Source organism: Oncorhynchus clarkii, chromosome 32 (genome assembly GCF_045791955.1).
Source record: "Oncorhynchus clarkii lewisi isolate Uvic-CL-2024 chromosome 32, UVic_Ocla_1.0, whole genome shotgun sequence".
NCBI lineage: Eukaryota > Metazoa > Chordata > Actinopteri > Salmoniformes > Salmonidae > Oncorhynchus > Oncorhynchus clarkii.
Genome location: NC_092178.1, coordinates 32455636 through 32475414, shown reverse-complemented (window position 1 = coordinate 32475414; position 19779 = coordinate 32455636). Strand labels below are relative to the sequence as shown.

At 44.5% G+C, this 19779-nt stretch overlaps 1 protein-coding gene across 1 annotated transcript in view; it reads right to left on the bottom strand.

Moving 5' to 3' along the window:
• Window positions 1–4505: 4505 nt before the first annotated feature.
• Window positions 4506–19779, bottom strand: part of LOC139392232 (sodium/potassium-transporting ATPase subunit alpha-3) — a 29681-nt gene continuing 14407 nt past the window's right edge. The window contains exons 6-22 of the mRNA XM_071140070.1: window positions 18427–18540; window positions 16542–16676; window positions 16088–16205; window positions 14038–14306; window positions 11416–11614; window positions 10729–10973; window positions 10197–10389; window positions 9773–10085; window positions 8992–9142; window positions 8670–8838; window positions 7928–8082; window positions 7576–7699; window positions 7298–7443; window positions 6671–6801; window positions 6387–6488; window positions 6020–6111; window positions 4506–5420 (exon numbers count right to left, since the gene is read on the bottom strand). Coding sequence (XP_070996171.1) covers window positions 5392–5420; window positions 6020–6111; window positions 6387–6488; window positions 6671–6801; window positions 7298–7443; window positions 7576–7699; window positions 7928–8082; window positions 8670–8838; window positions 8992–9142; window positions 9773–10085; window positions 10197–10389; window positions 10729–10973; window positions 11416–11614; window positions 14038–14306; window positions 16088–16205; window positions 16542–16676; window positions 18427–18540 — 2685 coding nt within the window. The 3' untranslated portion in view covers window positions 4506–5391. The remainder of the gene's footprint in view (window positions 5421–6019; window positions 6112–6386; window positions 6489–6670; window positions 6802–7297; window positions 7444–7575; window positions 7700–7927; window positions 8083–8669; window positions 8839–8991; window positions 9143–9772; window positions 10086–10196; window positions 10390–10728; window positions 10974–11415; window positions 11615–14037; window positions 14307–16087; window positions 16206–16541; window positions 16677–18426; window positions 18541–19779) is intronic.

Here is a 19779-nt window from a genome sequence, read left to right as displayed (position 1 = left end):
ATGCTTTAATAATCTGTCAGTCGATGACTTGGCACGCAACCATTGGTTGATGCATGCAACGTCTGAGCAGGGGAACACAACCAATGAATTAATGATGGCTTTTGTTGGGTAGGCTATGCGACGTTGATGTTTATTATAAAAAATATATATACTTTCTTTGTTGCTTTCACAGCTCAAATAACCTTACTTTAGACCTGTTCATCTTATTACGTTTCTGTCTTGGTTGCCTGATTTGTGGAGAAGCTATTAGAATGTATTTCTTACCAGATTCAAGTTTGTATATCAAAATGTAGGGCCTTATAATAAGTCATTCAGAGGAATACCTTGTATAATTTCTCTGTAATAAGTCAATATTTGTAAAATGATTGCAGAGCAATTATGCTGCGTTTATAGCCAACATTAGTCTATTTTTTGGGGAAAAACATAGTTACCAGTCATTCGTGTCCTACTATATAACTCCCTGTATTTTCCCCTGTTACGATGTAGTTGTGTCAAGGACTTCTCTGTTATTACCCTCGAACAATGAATAATGTAAAGTGCTGCCCTTTTCTTTGGGGGGGGGGGGGACTGAGCATGTACAGGTGATGTTCAGACTTCTTACTAGGCGTCTCAAAGCAAGAGGAGTCATACTGCCAGTGCCATCTTCTGGCTGCAGACCCACTCTGCAATCTTGCAATCTGACTGGATGAATTCAAGAGCTTATTAGATGCTTGGCATCGTGATCATTAGGATGCTGGAGAAACTTGACACTTTTCATGACTTATTACCTGTTCTTATTCATTTTTTTTATTTTTATGAATAAGTTCCTAGTCATGAATTGCAATGGTTTGGGGTTTATTTGTATGACAATAGATTCATTGTCATTTCCTCATGCATGGATTGGATTATCTCTCTCTATCTTCCTATCTCATAGGTTCAGTTACCCAACACGGCTGCCAGCAATAGTGAGTGCTTTTATTTATCCTGTCCGTCAAAATTCTACAAAAAGTGCTCTTCAATCTTAAATGTCATCCAAGAAAATATAGCTGTCCAGGGTTCTGCCTGTTGCAGTTTACATGATTTGAATACATTTTCAGAGAGCTTTTCAGAGAACAATGCTAAAACCTAAACTCTGCTGTGTCTATGTTATGTCAGTCTATGGTCTGCGCTTTAGAGAGACAACAAGTTGAAATAATTATTGTACATCCTCAGGGTGATTACTCTGATTTGGCCACTAACTGTGCAGCTATGGATAGGTAATCATGCGTTTCACCATGTTAGTGGTCTAAGGCACTGCATCTCAGTGCAAGAGGCGTCACTACAGTCCCTGCTTCGAATCCAGGCTGTATCACATCCGGCCGTGATTGGGAGTCTCATAGGGCGGCGCACAATTGGCCCAGTGTCGTCCGGGTTTGGCCGGGGTAGGCCATCATTGTAAATAAGAATTTGTTCTTAACTGACTTGCCTAGTTAAATAAAGGTTAAATAAAAATATATTTTTAAATATTTAAAAAAAAACATGATCCCCTATCAGCCCCAATTCCTTTTATACTTACTGTCCAAATGATGGGTTCCTGTCTTACTCATCAGACCACCTACGATCCTGATTTTGTAAACCTACATAAAACTAAAAGTGTTGCACACCCTTATCTCATGTCAGGATTGAACCACTTTGAGTATCCACATTTGATCTCTCTCCTGTTGACTCCTGTCTCTTTCCTATCCCCAAACTGTGCTTTTACCCTTACTTGGATCCCATTTTGCAGTGGTTGCGCTGTGCTGTGCTCACTATAGAACAGAGCAGGATCATCCCTCATAAATGGAAGAAGTCACAGTGAAGACCGTGAACTTTGACCTTTATGTCTAAAAATGGTCCTAACACCCTGATGAAGGCTCTTTAGCCAAAATCCACAGCAATGAGAGGTATGTGTGACTTCATTTTTCATTTATATAGATTATAATTCATTAGCAAGCTCCTTACCTAAGGATACATGTTCTTTATGTCACTGAAAATGGTCCTTTCCCAGAAGCTTGTGCTTAAAACATTTTTATATATCTAAAGTTGTATTTTTTTCAGTCGGTGCACGTAAATAAAGTTGTATTACTACATTGTGAATTAAAAAAAATATATTTGTACACTGTTCAGGTGCTTGCTCTAGACGCATTTACTGTAAATCATGTGGCTATCGTCTTTTCTCGTTATATGGTTTACACCTGTAAAATATGCTGACTATATAGTAGGATCTAAATTTGATCAACCTGTTGCAGGACAACTTTTCTGCAATGCAGGAAAATTACAAATTATTGTGTATTTGAGGTTTAAAAAAGCTTCTGAAGTTTGTAATTTTCATTGTAAATTTCGGATTTGATTTTCCCTTACGAAAAATGAATCAACCCCTACAAAAAGGGCCATTCATTATAATCCACATAGTAATTCACATATTCTGTGGATGCAGGATTATTTTCCTGCTGTAGCAAACTGGCTCACATGTCCTGTTTATATTTTCCTGTGTGCGTGTTTGTGTGTGTTTTTGTGTTTGTGTGAAAGAAAGGCCTGTAAAATGTATATGACGATGTCACACCCTGTATCCACACATTCATTACTGACACTCCATTATTGCAGGAGCTCTCCCCACCCCCAACCCCCCTTACCCATTAAGCGACACCCAAACAGATTTGGCCAACCCACTGACCCCTCCCCCACCACCTGACCCCGGCGACCTAGGAGCCATGGCAACCCTCTGACCCATCCTCCTGTTGCCAAGGAAACAACCTTGGAGCATGTCTGACCATACCCTCCCTTCTCCCCCCTCAATGACGCGCTGAGACGAGCGATCGATATTCTATCACACAGAACAGTGGAGCGCGAGAGAGGGGGGCACGGTGCGGGGAGATTACAGAGTGGAGGGGAGAGGACGGCTGACAAAGAGAGCCCCTGTGTGTGTGTGTGTGTTCGTGTGTGTGTGTGCGCATCATAATGAGCAGACATATTTGTGCTGTGCTAGAGGTACAGTAGCTAGCTTCAAGGTATGTTTTTCTATGCTAAGAAGCAGATGCTACTGTTTGTGTTTGTGAATTGTGTTTAATATGAAGAAATAGTATGAGCTCGGCATTTAAAGATGTGTTGTGCATTTCAGAGGCTCACAAAGGCCCCTGGCTCCAGGAGCTGCTATAGTAATTTATGTGCTGCAACAATGAAGGGTTATATGTGCCCCATTTAGGTGAAACTGGTTTCTAGTAATTGACAGACAATGAAGAGAGATCAGAAGACTGTCTCATGAGAGAGAAGGTCTAGAAAGCTGGATCCAGTGCAAATGGGGTGACCTATATCCCCAGGATATAGGTGTGTGTGTGTGTGTGTGTGTGTATTTGTGTGCGACAAATGGGCAAGCCATCATTGGCTCCCTCAGCCCTGTAATAGTATTCATGAAACACAAACTCTCCTCCTCTCTCTCTCTCACACACACACACACACACACACACACACACACACGGTCAGAGGCCCATTACTAGAGAAAACAAACACGCACACACCATTCGCCGTAAACCTATGAGATAAACAGTTAAAACCTTCAGAAATGCAGGCCCCTAACACTGCCCTAAGGCTTACATTATAAGGCATACATGTTCAAGTATAATTTTTAAATAAACATTAAGGTAATAAATCTCAACCACAATAGGTCATTATGATTACTGGTTTATGAATACTAATAAATGTCTGTTTCAAATCATGTGTGGGTGGGGTCTACGATATCAAGGGACCTTCCCATACCCATTCAGGTAAAGGGAAGTATGACGGAGTTGTGTGAAGAACTCATTATTGAACATGCTAGAATCAAGCTCTTGATCTTCCATGGTTCCTTAAGTATTCATCTCGCGTAGTATATTGCAAAGTATGTTGTTAGAATCTAAATTTATTTTTCAAAAGTGTTCACTTTGTGTTTTCAGGACTTTCATATATTGATGTATCTAAGGACTTAATATTCACAAATATATATATATATATATATATATATATATATATGTGTGTGTGTGTGTGTGTGTGTGTGTGTGTGTGTGTGTGTGTGTGTGTGTTTTCAGGACTCGTGTATATTTTCCTCAGGACTTATATGGCTTTCATTGCACTAGCAGTGTATCAGAGGATGTGAGCATCATCATTTATGCCCAGATGAATTCTGCAGAGGTGGTGACTGGATACCTATTTTATTCAATAGCATATTGCCATGATTTTATTATTCTTTATGGCCTTTTTGTATTCTTTTTTATTTGATTCGCCCAACCACGATGAGTGAGTGGGTAGAGCAGCATAATTGTGTGCTGTGTGAAAATAAGTGTAGTAAGAAGTGTTGCTCACTCACTATCGGCGCTCCCAACGCACCTCATTGCAGACAACCCTTCAATCCCCCTGGTATGTAAGTCGAGACATTCTGTCTGCCTTAAAGTGGTATCAGGAGCATTGATAGTATGAAAGATGTATTTACAGTCTTTCTCTGCCAAACCCCACATACTAAACAACTGAGACCAAACTGAAAAGCAAGGGGGGATCCTTGTTTTTTATAAATTGTTTTGCATATACGGTACAGTGCTTAATTCCATTTTTCACTTATTTAAATAATGAAATTGGAGAGAAATCTCTTTCTCCTAGGACACAGAAAGAATGTTATATTTTTTTCAACAGGGGTGAGTTGGGGGGAGTGAGGGGGGAAGTTTACAAGGACAGGGGAGGTCGCACAGTTCTCACAGACAAGTAGCTCTCAGAGCCGCTGCTAGCATTAAAAAAAAGAAACACAGAAATGTTACGAACTATTGTTTAAAAAAAAAACACTCAGTCTTCTAATATAAAACAACAACATTGACAAAACAGGAGGAAGAGGGAGGGGAACATGTTTTCCCCCTGTAGAGGGAGGAAGTGTTCCACGTTTACGGGAGTGGCGGCAGGGGAACGTTAAGTCGAAGATTGGTGGAAGGAGTGAGAGTGTCAAGAGGGGACGTCAGGGTAGAACGGGTGACAACGACGCCTCAGCGCTCACCGTGGGATCTAGATGCAGCCGCCATTTTGTTATTGATAGAGACGAGTTACACCGGCATTTTGTACATTAGTGTATTAGCACATTTATGAACAGTGTTATTATAACAGTATTGACTATGCTGTGGTCTTTGGGTAGAAAAAAAAGTCAGCGAGACAGAGAGGGGAGCAGGGATTTGGCGTGATCATCCCATTCCTCTCCTTCTCTGTAGTTGGTTCTTTGTTCCTCAAGGCGATGTTGGAGGAACATACAGGATGGGGAACGGAGGAGTTTTCAGATGTGGTTTCTCGTGTGGTTGGTATGTGATTAGAGGGATGGGTAGGGAGGCGAGGAAGAGGGGAATGCATTTTAGGGGAGGAAGGGGGAGAGAAGAATGGTTTGATCATTTAATAGTATGTCTCTTTTTCCACCCAGCCTGGAGAGAAAGGGAACAGAATAGAAAGGGAACAGAATAGAAAGGGAACAGAGAGAAAGGGAACAGAATAGAAAGGGAACAGAATAGAAAGGGAACAGAGAGAAAGGGAACAGAATAGAAAGGGAACAGAATAGAAAGAAATAAATCATTTTTTAAATTGAAATAGAAAACATTTGTATCAAAGGAAACTTGAATTCCCCTAAGATGGTTTTAGTGCAGGGCTCTCCAATCCTGTTCCTGGAGAGCTACCGTCCAATAGGTTTTTGCTCCAAACCTAATCTAGCACACCCGATTCCAATAATTAGCTGGTTGATAAACTGAATCAGTGTAGTTACAACTGGGGTTGGAGCGAAAACCTACAGGAGGGTAGCTCTCCCGGAACAGGGTTGGAGAACCCTGGTTTAGTGTATGCAAACGTGCATGTCTTTTCTACATGTTTGCGTGGGTTTGTGCATTTTGTAGCATGATGTACAACAGTACCCACAATGCTCTGTAAAAGATATCTGGTTCTATCTTAGTAAATGTTATTATGGGTACTGTAGTATGTTGTGCTATAGATTTGTGTGAGTACACTAAGTGTGTTTGTGAGAGAGTAGTACCTCCGGGGTTCCGACGCAGGATGAGTTTTCGGATCTCATCGTAAACGAAGATGAGGAAACTGTACGGGAACGCACAGAACCACCAGCTGGGCCTGAGAGAGAAAGAGACGGGTGGAGAGAACATAGAAGAAAAATACACGTTTTAGTTACAGCCAGAGTGCCATTCAGTTGAATCAATAATTGTCCTTAAAGAGGATACACCCCCCCCCCCCCCCCCCCCCCCCCCCCCCCCATTCTTGGATTGAAATAATCTCCAGTCCACACATTGGTACATTACTGATAAATCACTGCTATATAAACATCACTCAGTAGAGGGTGCTGTTGCTGTGTGGGAATGAGGGCAGAGAGGCTGGTGTACAGTACTGACTTGAGGGGGTACATCCTGAGAGCCACGTCCATGCCTGGGGTGTAGGACAGGAAGGCAGCCAGAGCTGTCTCCTCAAACAGCCCAAATATCAGGATCTTATTCCTGTAAACAAACAAAGAATTAATCTCAACATTTATCCTAGCTATGAGAGACATAACGTAGACGGGCTTCATAACCCTACAAAACACATGGTTTACCTAAATGGAGAAAAGAAGAGGTCTGTTATTTAGTCATGCTAAAGTATGTGTCATTAGATGACAGACGCAAAGATAAAGGGTTCTGACCTCATGCCTTGCTGAAAGACCGAGTTGCGCCTGGTCTTGCAGATGATGACATCAGCCCACTGTACCACCACAATACTGACGAAGAAGGCTGTGTGACAGGTGTACTCCACTATCTTCCTCTGTTCATAGGTCTGGCATGGGAGGGAGAGAAAATCACAACGGAGGAGAGTTAAAGAGTGAACGAGAGCAGAGGTAGAGATGATGTGGTGATGAAGTGGAAGGTGGTGGTGATGACGAAGTGGAAAGTGGTGGTGATGACTACCTGGAAAGTGGTGGTGATGACTAAGTGGAAAGTGGTGGTTGATGACTAAGTGGAAAGTGGTGGTGATGACTAAGTGGAAAGTGGTGGTGATGACTAAGTGGAAAGTGGTGATGATGACTAAGTGGAAAGTGGTGGTGATGACTAAGTGGAAAGTGGTGGTGATGACTAAGTGGAAAGTTGTCGCGATGACCAAGAAAGCAATTCATTTTATAAGACTAATAAGGACTGGATGAAAGAAAATAAGATGAAAGAGTGGTAAAAGTGAGTGAGTAAAGACGAGCGAGCAAAGAAAAAAGAGAGAAAGAAAGAAACTGGAAGGGAAAAAAACATGAAAACGGAGAAAAAAAAGAGGCAATCTAGCATACCCATTGCTGTCCGTAGCTGTCCTCTAGGTCGTTGTTCGAACGGTCGTCCCAGTTTAGCCTGATGCCCACCAATAAAGAGGGAAGGAAACCGTTCTCCGCCAGGATCACAAAATAGGAGAAGAACCCTCCCAGAGCCTGGATCATCCCTACAGAGACAGAGGGAGGAGAGGAAGATGTGTTAGCTTTATCTACTATGCCCATAGAATTAGAATTAGGCCGGGAATCAATCCAACACAGACGGACAACCTGAACACAGAGATAGACTTTTAAAGACCCACCAATCTGTCCGTAGGCGATACTGATCAGCCTCTCGTTCACCAGTTTGTCCCTGGCTGGGTTCCTGGGCTGTCTCTTCATGATGTCACTCTCTGCTGCCTCGTAGGCCAGAGAGATCGCTGGCACCTGTAGACATAAATTAGGGTTAGGAGAAGACAGTGGATATCAATACACTGCCTCACATTGTGGTGCAAAGGACAACAGACCAAACCACACAAACCACACACTTGGATAAGACGACCTTCATTTCAAATTGTATTTTTAATCTTCACAGTGTATGAATTGAACAAACTACAATTTGCCTGTGTGTTCGTGAGCCATGCATGTGTGTGTGTGTGTGTGTGTGTATCTCACCATGTCGGTTCCCAGGTCGATACAGAGGATGGTGATGGTCCCTAAGGGGAGTGGGATGTTGACCAGGATGAAGAAGAGGAAGGGGGTGATCTCAGGGATGTTACTGGTCAGGGTGTAGGCAATGGACTTCTTCAGGTTGTCAAAGATCAGACGGCCTGGAGGGACACAAGAGAAAGGGCTTGTATAGGCTACCCCAGGACGACATCATTATATATTTTATTTTCAAACAATGGGCTCGTATTACAGATAAGTTACCTTTCTAACCAGCACCTTTTCTTTCGTCTCCCAATATTCCATTACCCCTCCTTCCTCTCCTCTCGCTGACCTTTTTTTTAACTCTCTCCATCCTACCTGTCATTCATACCACCCTCTTTCTCTCCTTCGTTTTCTTCCTCCCTACAGATGCATGATCTTAATTTGAGCCAGTTTGATACAGCAGGAAAATAATCCTGCAGTCACAGGAAAACATAAAACATTTTGTATTGGATGATACATTTTTCGTAAGGGAAAATCAAGTCTGAAATGTAAAACTTCAGAAGCCTTTTTAAAACCTCAAATACATTACAAGTTTTACATTTCCTGTATTGCATGAAAGTTCTCCTGCCACAGGGTGATCTAATTAAGATTCAACATATGTATACCTCTATCCGCCCCTACCTTTTTTCCTCCCTGCTAATATCCACTTTTTACCCTCCCTCCCTTTCTTCTTCCCTCACTCCTTCCCTCCCTCCATCTCTCTCACCCTCTTCCACTCCGGTGACGATGGAGGCAAAGTTGTCGTCCAGCAGGATCATGTCAGCGGCTTGTTTGGACACGTCTGAGCCGGAGATCCCCATGGCGACGCCGATGTCAGCCTTCTTCAGGGCGGGAGAGTCATTCACACCATCACCAGTCACAGCCACAATGGCACCCTGAGAGGCAGGAAGGGGGGGGGGGGGGGTAGTGAATATTATGAAAAGCCTCTTTATCTACTACTGTATAACAGAATATGTAGGAAGTGTGTACGTGTGTGTGTGTGTGTGTGTGTGTGTGTGTGTGCGTGCGTGCGTGTGTGTGTGCCTCACCTGTCTCTGGCAACCCTCCACGATGATGAGTTTCTGCTGGGGGGAGGTCCTGGCGAACACAATCTCAGTGTGGTTCCTCAGGATCTCATCCATCTGATCCTGAGACAGATCCTTCAGGTCTGTTCCGTGGATCACACACGCCTTGGCATCCCTGGAAAACACACACGCAGGAAGACAGTGAGTGTTTGCTATCGCTGATACACACACACACACACACACACACACACACACACACGGAAATGCAGAAAGTGAGTGTTTTTGGTGAATAAGTGCATTCAAGCATTTGGATGTGACTGACTGACTGAGTTTTTGAGTGCGTGAGGTGACTGACTGACTGACTGGCTGGCTGACTGACTGACAGGCAGGCAGGCAGGCAGGCAGGCAGGCAGGCAGGCAGGCAGGCAGGCAGGCAGGCAGGCAGGCAGGCAGGCAGGCAATCAGATAGACAGACTGACAGTCAGTCAGACAATCAGATAGACAGACTGACAGTCAATCAGATAGACAGACTGACAGACAGTCAGACAGACTGACAGTCAGTCAGACAGACAGACAGACAGACAGTCACTCAGATAGTCTGACTGACTGACTATCTGACTGACGGAGTGACTGACGGAGTGACTGACTGACTGTGTGAAAGAGTGACTGACTGTGTGAAAGAGTGACTGACTGTGTGAAAGAGTGACTGACTGTGTGAAAGAGTGACTGACTGTGTGAAAGAGACATATTCCATACAGTATGTGTTGGTACACACCCATACACACTCCGTCCTCATATCTCTTACCTGGGGTTGACCTGGCTGACGGGGATATTGAGACGGGAGGCGATGTCCTCCACTGTCTCGTTGCCCTCGGAGATGATGCCCACGCCCTTAGCGATAGCCTTGGCTGTGATTGGATGATCGCCGGTCACCATGATAACTTTGATGCCAGCGGAGCGACATTTGCCCACGGCGTCAGGCACGGCAGCACGAGGAGGGTCAATCATGGACATGAGGCCCACGAAGCACAGGTTCTCTGTGGTGAAGTTGACATCGTCACAGTCAAAGGCAAAGCCCTTGGGGTACTGGTCCTCAGGCATTAGCAGGTGGCAGAAACCTGGGGAGGGACAGTATTAGATTGGTATTATTATTCGTATATGCGCTCTGAAATGCCTCTTTAGGTTCCCATTTCTTACTCTCTTTTCATCTGTCCCACCCTCTCTCTCACCGAGTACTCTCTCTCCCAGTCCTCCCAGCTCCATGTAGGCGTTCTGGAAGGCCTCCTTCATCTCCTCCTCCATGGGCTGCTCCTTGCCCTGGATCAAGATGGTGGAGCAGCGGTCCAGGATCCTCTCTGGCGCTCCCTTCATCACCAGCAGGTAGCGGTTGTCGTTCTCATCCTCCGTCTCATGCACAGAGAGCTGGTGGTTGGTGGTGGGGGGTGGAGGAGGAGGCACAATCACACACTTGTGTTCAGCCTCTTATACAAACCCTTGTTTTCCCTAACCCTAGGTTCATGTCTACACCCCGGCTAAACCCTAACCCTCAACCCTAACCCAGACCCAGGTCAGACCCACCTCTAGACCTGGGGCCGTATGTATCAAGCTGATTCAGGATCAGTTTAGCCCTTTATACCACAATGAATAAGATCACATACTGTAGATAGGTGGAATCCGTTCCTAGATCAGCACTTCCACTATGAGATGTTTGACACCTACAGGATCCAGGGTGTACGCTTGTGCTCCATGTTGCTCACTCACCTGGTACTTGTTGGTGGAGTTGAAGGGGATCTCGGCCACCTTCTTGTTCTTCTCCCTCATCTGTCTGACGCTGCCGCAGGACAGCTCGATACATTTCAGCAGCGCGGACTCGGAGGCGTCACCCGCCACGTCCCTCTTCAGGATGGGCAGCTGGTCTTGAGCTGCCTTGAACTGCGCCCGGTTACACAGGGCCGCCACCCGCGCCAGCGCCAACCACGTCTCCGAGCTCTTGTCGAAGGAGGCGCCTGGGGAGAAGGGGGGGGGGGGGGGGGTTCTTAGTGACAGACACATGGTTGTTGCGTTCATGTGCCCACAGGCAGCCTTGAAGCCTGCATAAGTAAACTTACTATCATTAAAAATGCAAAGCCTTTGGTAAAAGACGTTACAAACAACATAAGGCCAATCTTTGATGGCCTAGTTATTCACTAACACAGTGGTCTAAAACTTCTGGCTCGGGTGCCTCATCAGGCCAGCAGGCCAAACATTATGCTGGTTTGCAAAATGATATCTAATTCCAGTCAGTTCCAAGGAGGGAACAATCAATATACAAGACTATCTAAATCACCTTAACCGCTGCAACCATCTCAATAACTGTGATCACGATATGCAAAGCCAAGATATATTTACTTTGCTATTATATAGTAAGGACATAAATGAGTTCAGTGAACTTAAACCCCTCTCTCTTACCAGACTGGTCCTCTGTGGTGTCGGCCTCGTGGATCTGGTTGTCAAACCACATGTGGGCCACGGTCATCCTGTTCTGGGTCAGGGTACCAGTCTTATCAGAGCAGATGGTGGAGGTGGAGCCCAGGGTCTCCACAGCCTCAAGGTTCTTCACCAGGCAGTTCTTACGAGCCATACGCTTAGCGGTCAGGGTCAGACACACCTGAGAGAGAGCGAGAGAGAGAATGCAACAGGGATTTGGAAAAGAAGACAGGGTGACATAAAGTAGGAGAGAGAGAATTGGAGAGAATAAAATAAAATATTAGTACCAAGTCAGAAAAGTAAAGTCACGGGGTGCACAACTCCAGGGGTGGACGCCCTATACCAGGGCTGCCCAACCCTCTTCCTGGAGATCTACTTCCTGTGGGTTTTCAGTCCAACCCTCTTCCTGGAGATCTACAGTCCTGTGGGTTTTCAGTCCAACCCTCTTCCTGGAGGTCTACCGTGCTGTGGGTTTTCAGTCCAACCCTCTTCCTGGAGATCTACCGTCCTGTGGGTTTTCAGTCCAACCCTCTTCCTGGAGATCTACTTCCTGTGGGTTTTCAGTCCAACCCTCTTCCTGGAGATCTACCGTCCTGTGGGTTTTCAGTCCAACCCTCTTCCTGGAGATCTACAGTCCTGTGGATTTTCAGTCCAACCCTCTTCCTGGAGATCTACCGTCCTGTGGGTTTTCAGTCCAACCCTAATGTAACACACTCAATTCTACTAATTAGCTGCTCAACAAGACCTTAACTAGCTGAATGAGATATGCTAAATTAGGTTTGGACTGAAAATCCACAGGACAGTAGATCTCCAGGAAGAGGATTGGGCAGCCCTGCCCTAGACCCTCAAACCAATCAACACCTTACTTGCATCTACAGATAAGTAAAACCATGACAAATCAATACAAGAAAGCTAAACATCTACCCTTGAGACCTGGAGTTGTGTAAACCCCTGTCAGTCCACATCCCCACCTCTCCACTACATTCAAATGCGCTAGAGTCAAATAAAATACTCAAATATATTTCACAGCCCAGAGCTGCAATGCAGAAAGATAGAAAGAGTAGGAAAGCCAAGCACAGAGCAAAAGCAGCGAAAAGGCGGGCGCCGGTGTTTCAAAATATCATGGCCGACACAGGCAACTAGCCAAGCAGTGAGAGTGGCAACAGCCCAGCATTTATATTAACATTAGCCTAGCATATATATTAACATTAGCCTAGCATATATATTAACATTAGCCTAGCATTTATATTAACATTAGCCTAGCATTTATATTAACATTAGCCCAGCATTTATATTAACATTAGCCTAGCATATATATTAACATTAGCCTAGCATATATATTAACATTATCGTAGCATATATATTAACATTATCCTAGCATTTATATTAACATTAGCCTAGCATATATATTAACATTAGCCTAGCATATATATTAACATTAGCCTAGCATGTCAATCTCTCTTAACAGTTGTCATAGAAGACAACTAACCAGGGGGTGTCACTGACCGAGGCGCAAAGACAGCCTGAAAAAGAGAGACAAACACAAAGAGGGAAGGAGAGAAAAAAGGAACAGCCTGAAAAAGAGAGAGAGGGAAGGAGAGAAAAAATAAAGATACAGGTACACATAACACAATGGGCTGCCTTTTATGGAGAGAAAGAGAAAAAGAGAGAGATACGATACACCACCACAACATCACAAAAGACAGATAGCATAATTGCATAATTCCACAACGATACCGGGACACAGGGAAATACTAACACAGATATAGAACACACAGAGTAAGAGCCAATGACAGACAGACAGACAGACAGACAGACAGACAGACAGACAGACAGACAGACAGACAGATGGAACACACAGAGTAAGAGACAACAACAGACAGAGGAAAAAGAGACAGAGACCAACAACACATAGCAGAGGAACACACAGCAAACACATAAATCAACTACACTCATATCCCCAGTCACACACACCTCTCCTCACTACACACACACTGCTCCTCACTGCACACACACAAACATCTTTCCTCACTACACACACACAAACATACCTCTCCGCACATCACACAGACCTCTCCTCACTGCACACACACACCTCTCCTCACCTCTCCTCACTACACACACACACACCTCTCCTCACTACACACACCTCTCCTCACTACACACACCTCTCCTCACCACACACACCTCTCCTCACCACACACACACCTCTCCTCACTACACACACACACAGTTTTGTACAGCTAACCTTGTGGGGACACACAATTCAGTCCCATTCAAAAACCTATTTTCCCTAACCTCTAACCCTAAACCTAACCCGTACTCTTACCCTTTACCTAACCCTAACCTTAACCCAAAAACCTAACCCTAGCTCCTAACCCTATCCCTTAACCCTAAACACCCTAGAAATAACATTAGCCCCAGTTGGTCAAATGTTTGTTTGTTTACTATTCTTGTGAGTATTTAAACACGTCCGTCCGTCTGTACACACACACACACACACACACACACACACACACACACACACACACACCTCACTACCCCCAACTACCCCTTCCAAACCCACATCACACAACATAAAAATCCACCAAAATATCCCCTCACAGTGACCGTAGCCAGCAGGCCCTCGGGCACGTTGGCCACGATGATGCCGATGAGGAAGATGACGGCCTCCAGCCAGGTGTAGCCCAGGCAGACGGCCAGGATGAAGAAGGTGATGCCCAGGAACACGGCCACGCCTGTGATCAGGTGAATGAAGTGCTCGATCTCCTTGGCAATGGGGGTCTTGCCCGACTCCAGGCCGGAGGTGAGGGTGGCGATACGGCCCATGACGGTACGGTCACCGGTGCACACCACGATGCCACGCGCCGTGCCTGGTGACGGTGAGGACGAGAGAAGGAAGTTAGATGACTTGACTTGCATGTTACAGTATATTATATTTGTAATACCATTTGTGGTATCATGGCGAGTAAAATGATGGTGCGTTACCCCCATTCAGTGTAAAGAACTGAGTTTGAGTGCAAATCCTACGTTTTTTTGTAATCATGTTTTGTTGCCGTCATTTCTTCCCCAATTTCATGATTACATTCTTGTCTCATTCCTGCAACTCCCCAACAGGCTCGGGAGAGGCGAAGGTCCAGTCATGCATCCCCCGAAACATGACCCCCCAAACCGCACTTCTTAACACCCGCCCGCTTAACCCGAAAGCCAGACCCACCAATGTGTCGGAGGAAACATCGTTCAACTGACAACCGAAGTCAGCCTGCAGGCGCCCAACCCGCCACAAGGAGTCGCTAGAGCGCAATGAGCCAAGTAAAGCCCCCCGGCCAAACCCTCCCCTAACCCGGGCGACGCTGGGGCAATTGTGCGCCACCCTATGGGACTCCCGGTCACGGCAGTGCCTTAGACCGCTGCGCCACTCGGGATGCCATTAAATCATACGTTTTTAAGAATAATTTGTCTAACACTCCTTTATAATGAATAGTCCTGAAGTAATCATTCAAAAAAAAAATCTAATAGGGAATTGCTGAAGTGTTCTTTACTCAAATACCACTGACGTTTTTCTTGTTGCCACCAATTCAGGTGCAATACACCATCTAAGCCACATGGGGGCAGCATATACCTTTCTATGAGGTGAAATATATTTGGGGCCTACAGGTAACCAGAGGCCTTAGCTTCATCAGACAACGATGGCCTAGATTCAATCAGATTAGCGTTAACCTGCCGGAACCAAAAACTGCATAGCATATTATTGTTTTTTGTTTCGGCGATGATGTCAGAGGTGGAACTGCGTTGGAACTGTCAAAATCGGTGAGCAGCTGCTCTTGTGGTCATTGTCACGAAGCCACACCCTTCCCACCCGTGTCAGAAGTTTACAAAGAGAAAGTGTAGGCTATACAGAAATAATGACACTCACATTGAAAAATCATGAAACAAAATAATAAGGATTTATATCAGACTAATCCAGGTGTAGATCACAATGTAAGACGGCTGCATGGGATTTCTACTAATGACCCTCGGAGCGCCCAATGGCAATGTCCGCAGCAGGTATGACGATGGGGCCGCTTGTGGATTCAACAGCTCCAACACAGTTACAACTCCGACGCCGCCTAAACGAAAAACAAAAAGATAGGCTATGCCGTTGCCGGCTGCCGCGGGTTAACGCGGATCTGATTGAATCTAGACCGTAGCCGTTTATGTATGTCGTCCTGTATTGACACTAACACTAGACCAGCTGAGCCGTAGGGAAAGGATGAGGTAATATTGACACCAGATGGAGTGTTCGCAAAGAGGAAAAGATGCGGACAGATGGGAAGGAAAAGGCACCTGGGGAATTGAAAGAAGCGAGAGGAAAAGAGAGGGTGTAAAGAAAGCAGGAGAGAGAGAGACAGAGTGTGTGTGGGCGCTGGGTAGAGTGCTTGTTAAAATGGTGGGTGCCTTGTTGCTATGGCAGCCACAATGTTCCCCTCCTACCTGTTCAGGGGATAAAGAGAAAGGGAGGGAAGGAAAGAGAGAAAACAGTAGAGCGACGGGGGGAATGCCGGTTATGACGACGACAGCGAGGATGAGGATTATGGCAACGAGAAAAGGGAAAGGGGCCAAGAGGAAGAGGAGGATGGAGATGAGGAGGATGCAGTTGCCAACACGATTGTACCTTCCACACAGTTGGTGGAGAAGAAGGCGACGTTGCGGGTCTCCAGGGGGTTGTCATGGGTACAGTCAGGTGACCTGCTCTGGGGTTCTGATTCGCCTGTCAGGGAGGAGTTATCCACCTATAGGAAAAGGACAGAATCCAGGGAACTTGTTTAACAATTTTAAAAAGCTTATATGTCAAATGTGTAGTTGTGTGAGTGTGTGCTATATTTTAATGTGAGCTGTGTGTGTGTGGGGGGGGGGGGGTTCCCCTGAGGACAAAGGGTATTTTAGGCTTAGGGGTTAGGTTTACAATTAGGGTCATGGTTAGAATTAGGGTTAGGAGTTAGAGTTAGGAGATAGAGTTAGGAGATAGAGTTAGGAGATAGAGTTAGGAGATAGGGCTTTAAATGTAAATACATTTTAGGTCCCCACGACAATAGTAAAACATATGCTGTGTGTGTGTGTGTGTTTACCTTGCAGCCGTGAGCAGAGACGATCCTGAGGTCAGCGGGGATCCTGTCTCCTCCCTTCACCTCTACCAGATCTCCAGCCACCACCTCCTCAGCGTTGATCTGCATTTTCTCACCCTCACGGATCACCAGCGCTTGCTGCAGACAGAGGAACCCCAATGGTGAAGCAGGAACCATAAGCCAACCATTAGCTGGCTATAAATACAGGTGTAACACTGGGGCAACAGTAAAACTCACAAGCAACCACAGACTGATCACAGACAAACGACACACTATCACTGACCATAAACTAACCAGTAATGATGGGTTATTATGTTATAACTATGCACTTGCATAGAGATTGGCAGATGAATAATAGACTAAAGTAACCGACTAACCATTGACAATGACCATAGACGGACTGCGGATAGACAAGAGGTATGAACTGCATACAGACTGATCATATGAGACAATGTCTGTGTGGCTACTAACTCACCACTGAATGACAACATGCATCCTATTCACTCACGAAGATGTAGAATAGACTAATCCCTAACTGACCGTGGATACAATGGCCACAACAATGTCGGCTATGTGTGTTTTGAGAGGGGGGGAACATCTGGATTAGGGTCACAGGTTATTTTGAGTCACTGCCACAACTACCCCACCCATAGTCATCTAGGAAAAACAAGTTAGGGTTAAGATTTGTAAAACACTTATGATGGGACTAATAGGATTGGAATTAGGATTATAGACACTGAGCCCTATGGTCAGGGCCGCGGGCCGATTTTTTTCTTGAGCGGAGGGTCAGGAGCATAATTACAAATAATTTGTAGACCGCAAGAAGCCCAAACAGATGACTAAAACGTAAAAATGTCAAACCTTGCTTACATTTGTATATACGATAACATATATCTCTATATTACGTGTGGGAATCACTTGAAGCTGATTTGCTGGTGTTTTTACAGTCTTTTATGTCCAACAAAAAACAAATTCAGAAAACTCGGCAAATCACCAGAGGGCCAAATTGGTATTGGTGGTGGTATTGTAGGATATGGGGTGGTAAGGAGATCTAACATGTTGATCAAACAGGACACCTGTGTGTGTCGTCATCGCCCGCATGTTGATTTTGTACCGCCTACACCAGACACGATCAGGACACGCAGGTTGAAATATCAAACTCTGAACCAATTATATTAATTTGGGGACAGGTTGAAAAGCGTTAAACACTTACAGCAATTTAGCCTTGCTGCTGCTAGCTAATTTGCCCTGGAATATAATCATTGAGTTGTTATTTTACCTGAAATGCACAAGGTCCTCTACTCCGACAATTAATCCACAGATGAGAAAGGAATTTGGTTTACCGTTTTGTCATCTCTCCTCCTTCCTCAGGCTTCTTATTTACTTCTTTAAACTTTATATGGCGGTTGGCAACCAACTTTACGGTGCATTACTACAACCGACTGGAGCGTGGAAGTCAGTTTATCTTTCAAATCACTCACGTGGGTATATGCTCCTAAACACCAACGAAGAGATGGGAGAGGCCGGACTTGCAGCTCGTTGAGCGTCACAAATATAACCTATTTCTATTTTAGCACCTGGCCACGCAGACGCTCGTTGAGGCGTGCAAGCATTGTGGGTGCAATGATTGAATAACATGTATGTGTACATTTATTTTGAAATGCTCGCGGACGTACAAAGAGCAGTGCTTGACTTGGGCAGGAGCTCACCGGAGCTGAGTACTGGCACCTCAAATGTTCTACTGCTTGAGCGCCTGTTCCCTTTATAGAATATTAGCTCAAAAGTATTGTGGAGCTCCTATACATAATTATAATCAGTACCAGCAACCAAAATGAGAACTGTATTCTATTTCAGTCCAAGCCATGCACTAAAGAAGAGGTTTGTTTACCTGCGGCACCATGTTCTTGAAGGACTCCATGATTTTGGAGCTCTTGGCCTCCTGGAAGTAGGAGAAACAGCCGGTGATGATGACCACAGCCGAGAGAACGATACCCAGGTACAACTGAAGAGAGAGAACCCAGCAAACAATGTAAAAAACAAACAGTATTGGAACATTTTAACAAACGTTCTTACAACCATTATGTCCTTCTACTAATGTTTATCAAATAACATTTTACCAGCATTCATGAAGTGTTGTCATGCTATGTTATCTGAAAACCAAATTGGGGCTCAATTGGAACATTATTTAACATTGAAGGAACTCTCACTGTTTTATGCTGGGGGGGAAAAAATCAAACTTAATTGTTTGATTGTGTTATTATGGTTCCTAGCTTTTTAATTAATTTAGGATTGGTTGAAGCATATAGCTGGATCTAAAATACCACATGCCATGCAGGGTTGAGGTCAATTCAGAATTGAATTGAGAATGGCTGATGAATTCCAATTCAGTTCTTGAATTGAAATAGTAAACAGGATGCAGAATTACTTGAATTTGAATTAATGGAAATATATAGGATAGGAAATAAATCATTGATACATTCAATGAAATTCATTGAAATTCAAATGCCTCATTTAGTATTACCCAGGTACAACTGGAGAGAGAGAGCAAGGAGAGAGAGACATAAATATTGTTTAACCATTTATCATTTCAGACAGTGCCTACAGTGCCTTGCGAAAGTATTCGGCCCCCTTGAACTTTGCGACCTTTTGCCACATTTCAGGCTTCAAACATAAAGATATAAAACTGTATTTTTTTGTGAAGAATCAACAACAAGTGGGACACAATCATGAAGTGGAACGACATTTATTGGATATTTCAAACTTTTTTAACAATTTAAAAACTGAAAAATTGGGCGTGCAAAATTATTCAGCCCCTTTACTTTCAGTGCAGCAAACTCTCTCCAGAAGTTCAGTGAGGATCTCTGAATGATCCAATGTTGACCTAAATGACTAATGATGATAAATACAATCCACCTGTGTGTAATCAAGTCTCCGTATAAATGCACCTGCACTGTGATAGTCTCAGAGGTCCGTTAAAAGCGCAGAGAGCATCATGAAGAACAAGGAACACACCAGGCAGGTCCAAGATACTGTTGTGAAGAAGTTTAAAGCCAGATTTGGATACAAAAAGATTTCCCAAGCTTTAAACATCCCAAGGAGCACTGTGCAAGCGATAATATTGAAATGGAAGGAGTATCAGACCACTGCAAATCTACCAAGACCTGGCCGTCCCTCTAAACTTTCAGCTCATACAAGGAGAAGACTGATCAGAGATGCAGCCAAGAGGCCCATGATCACTCTG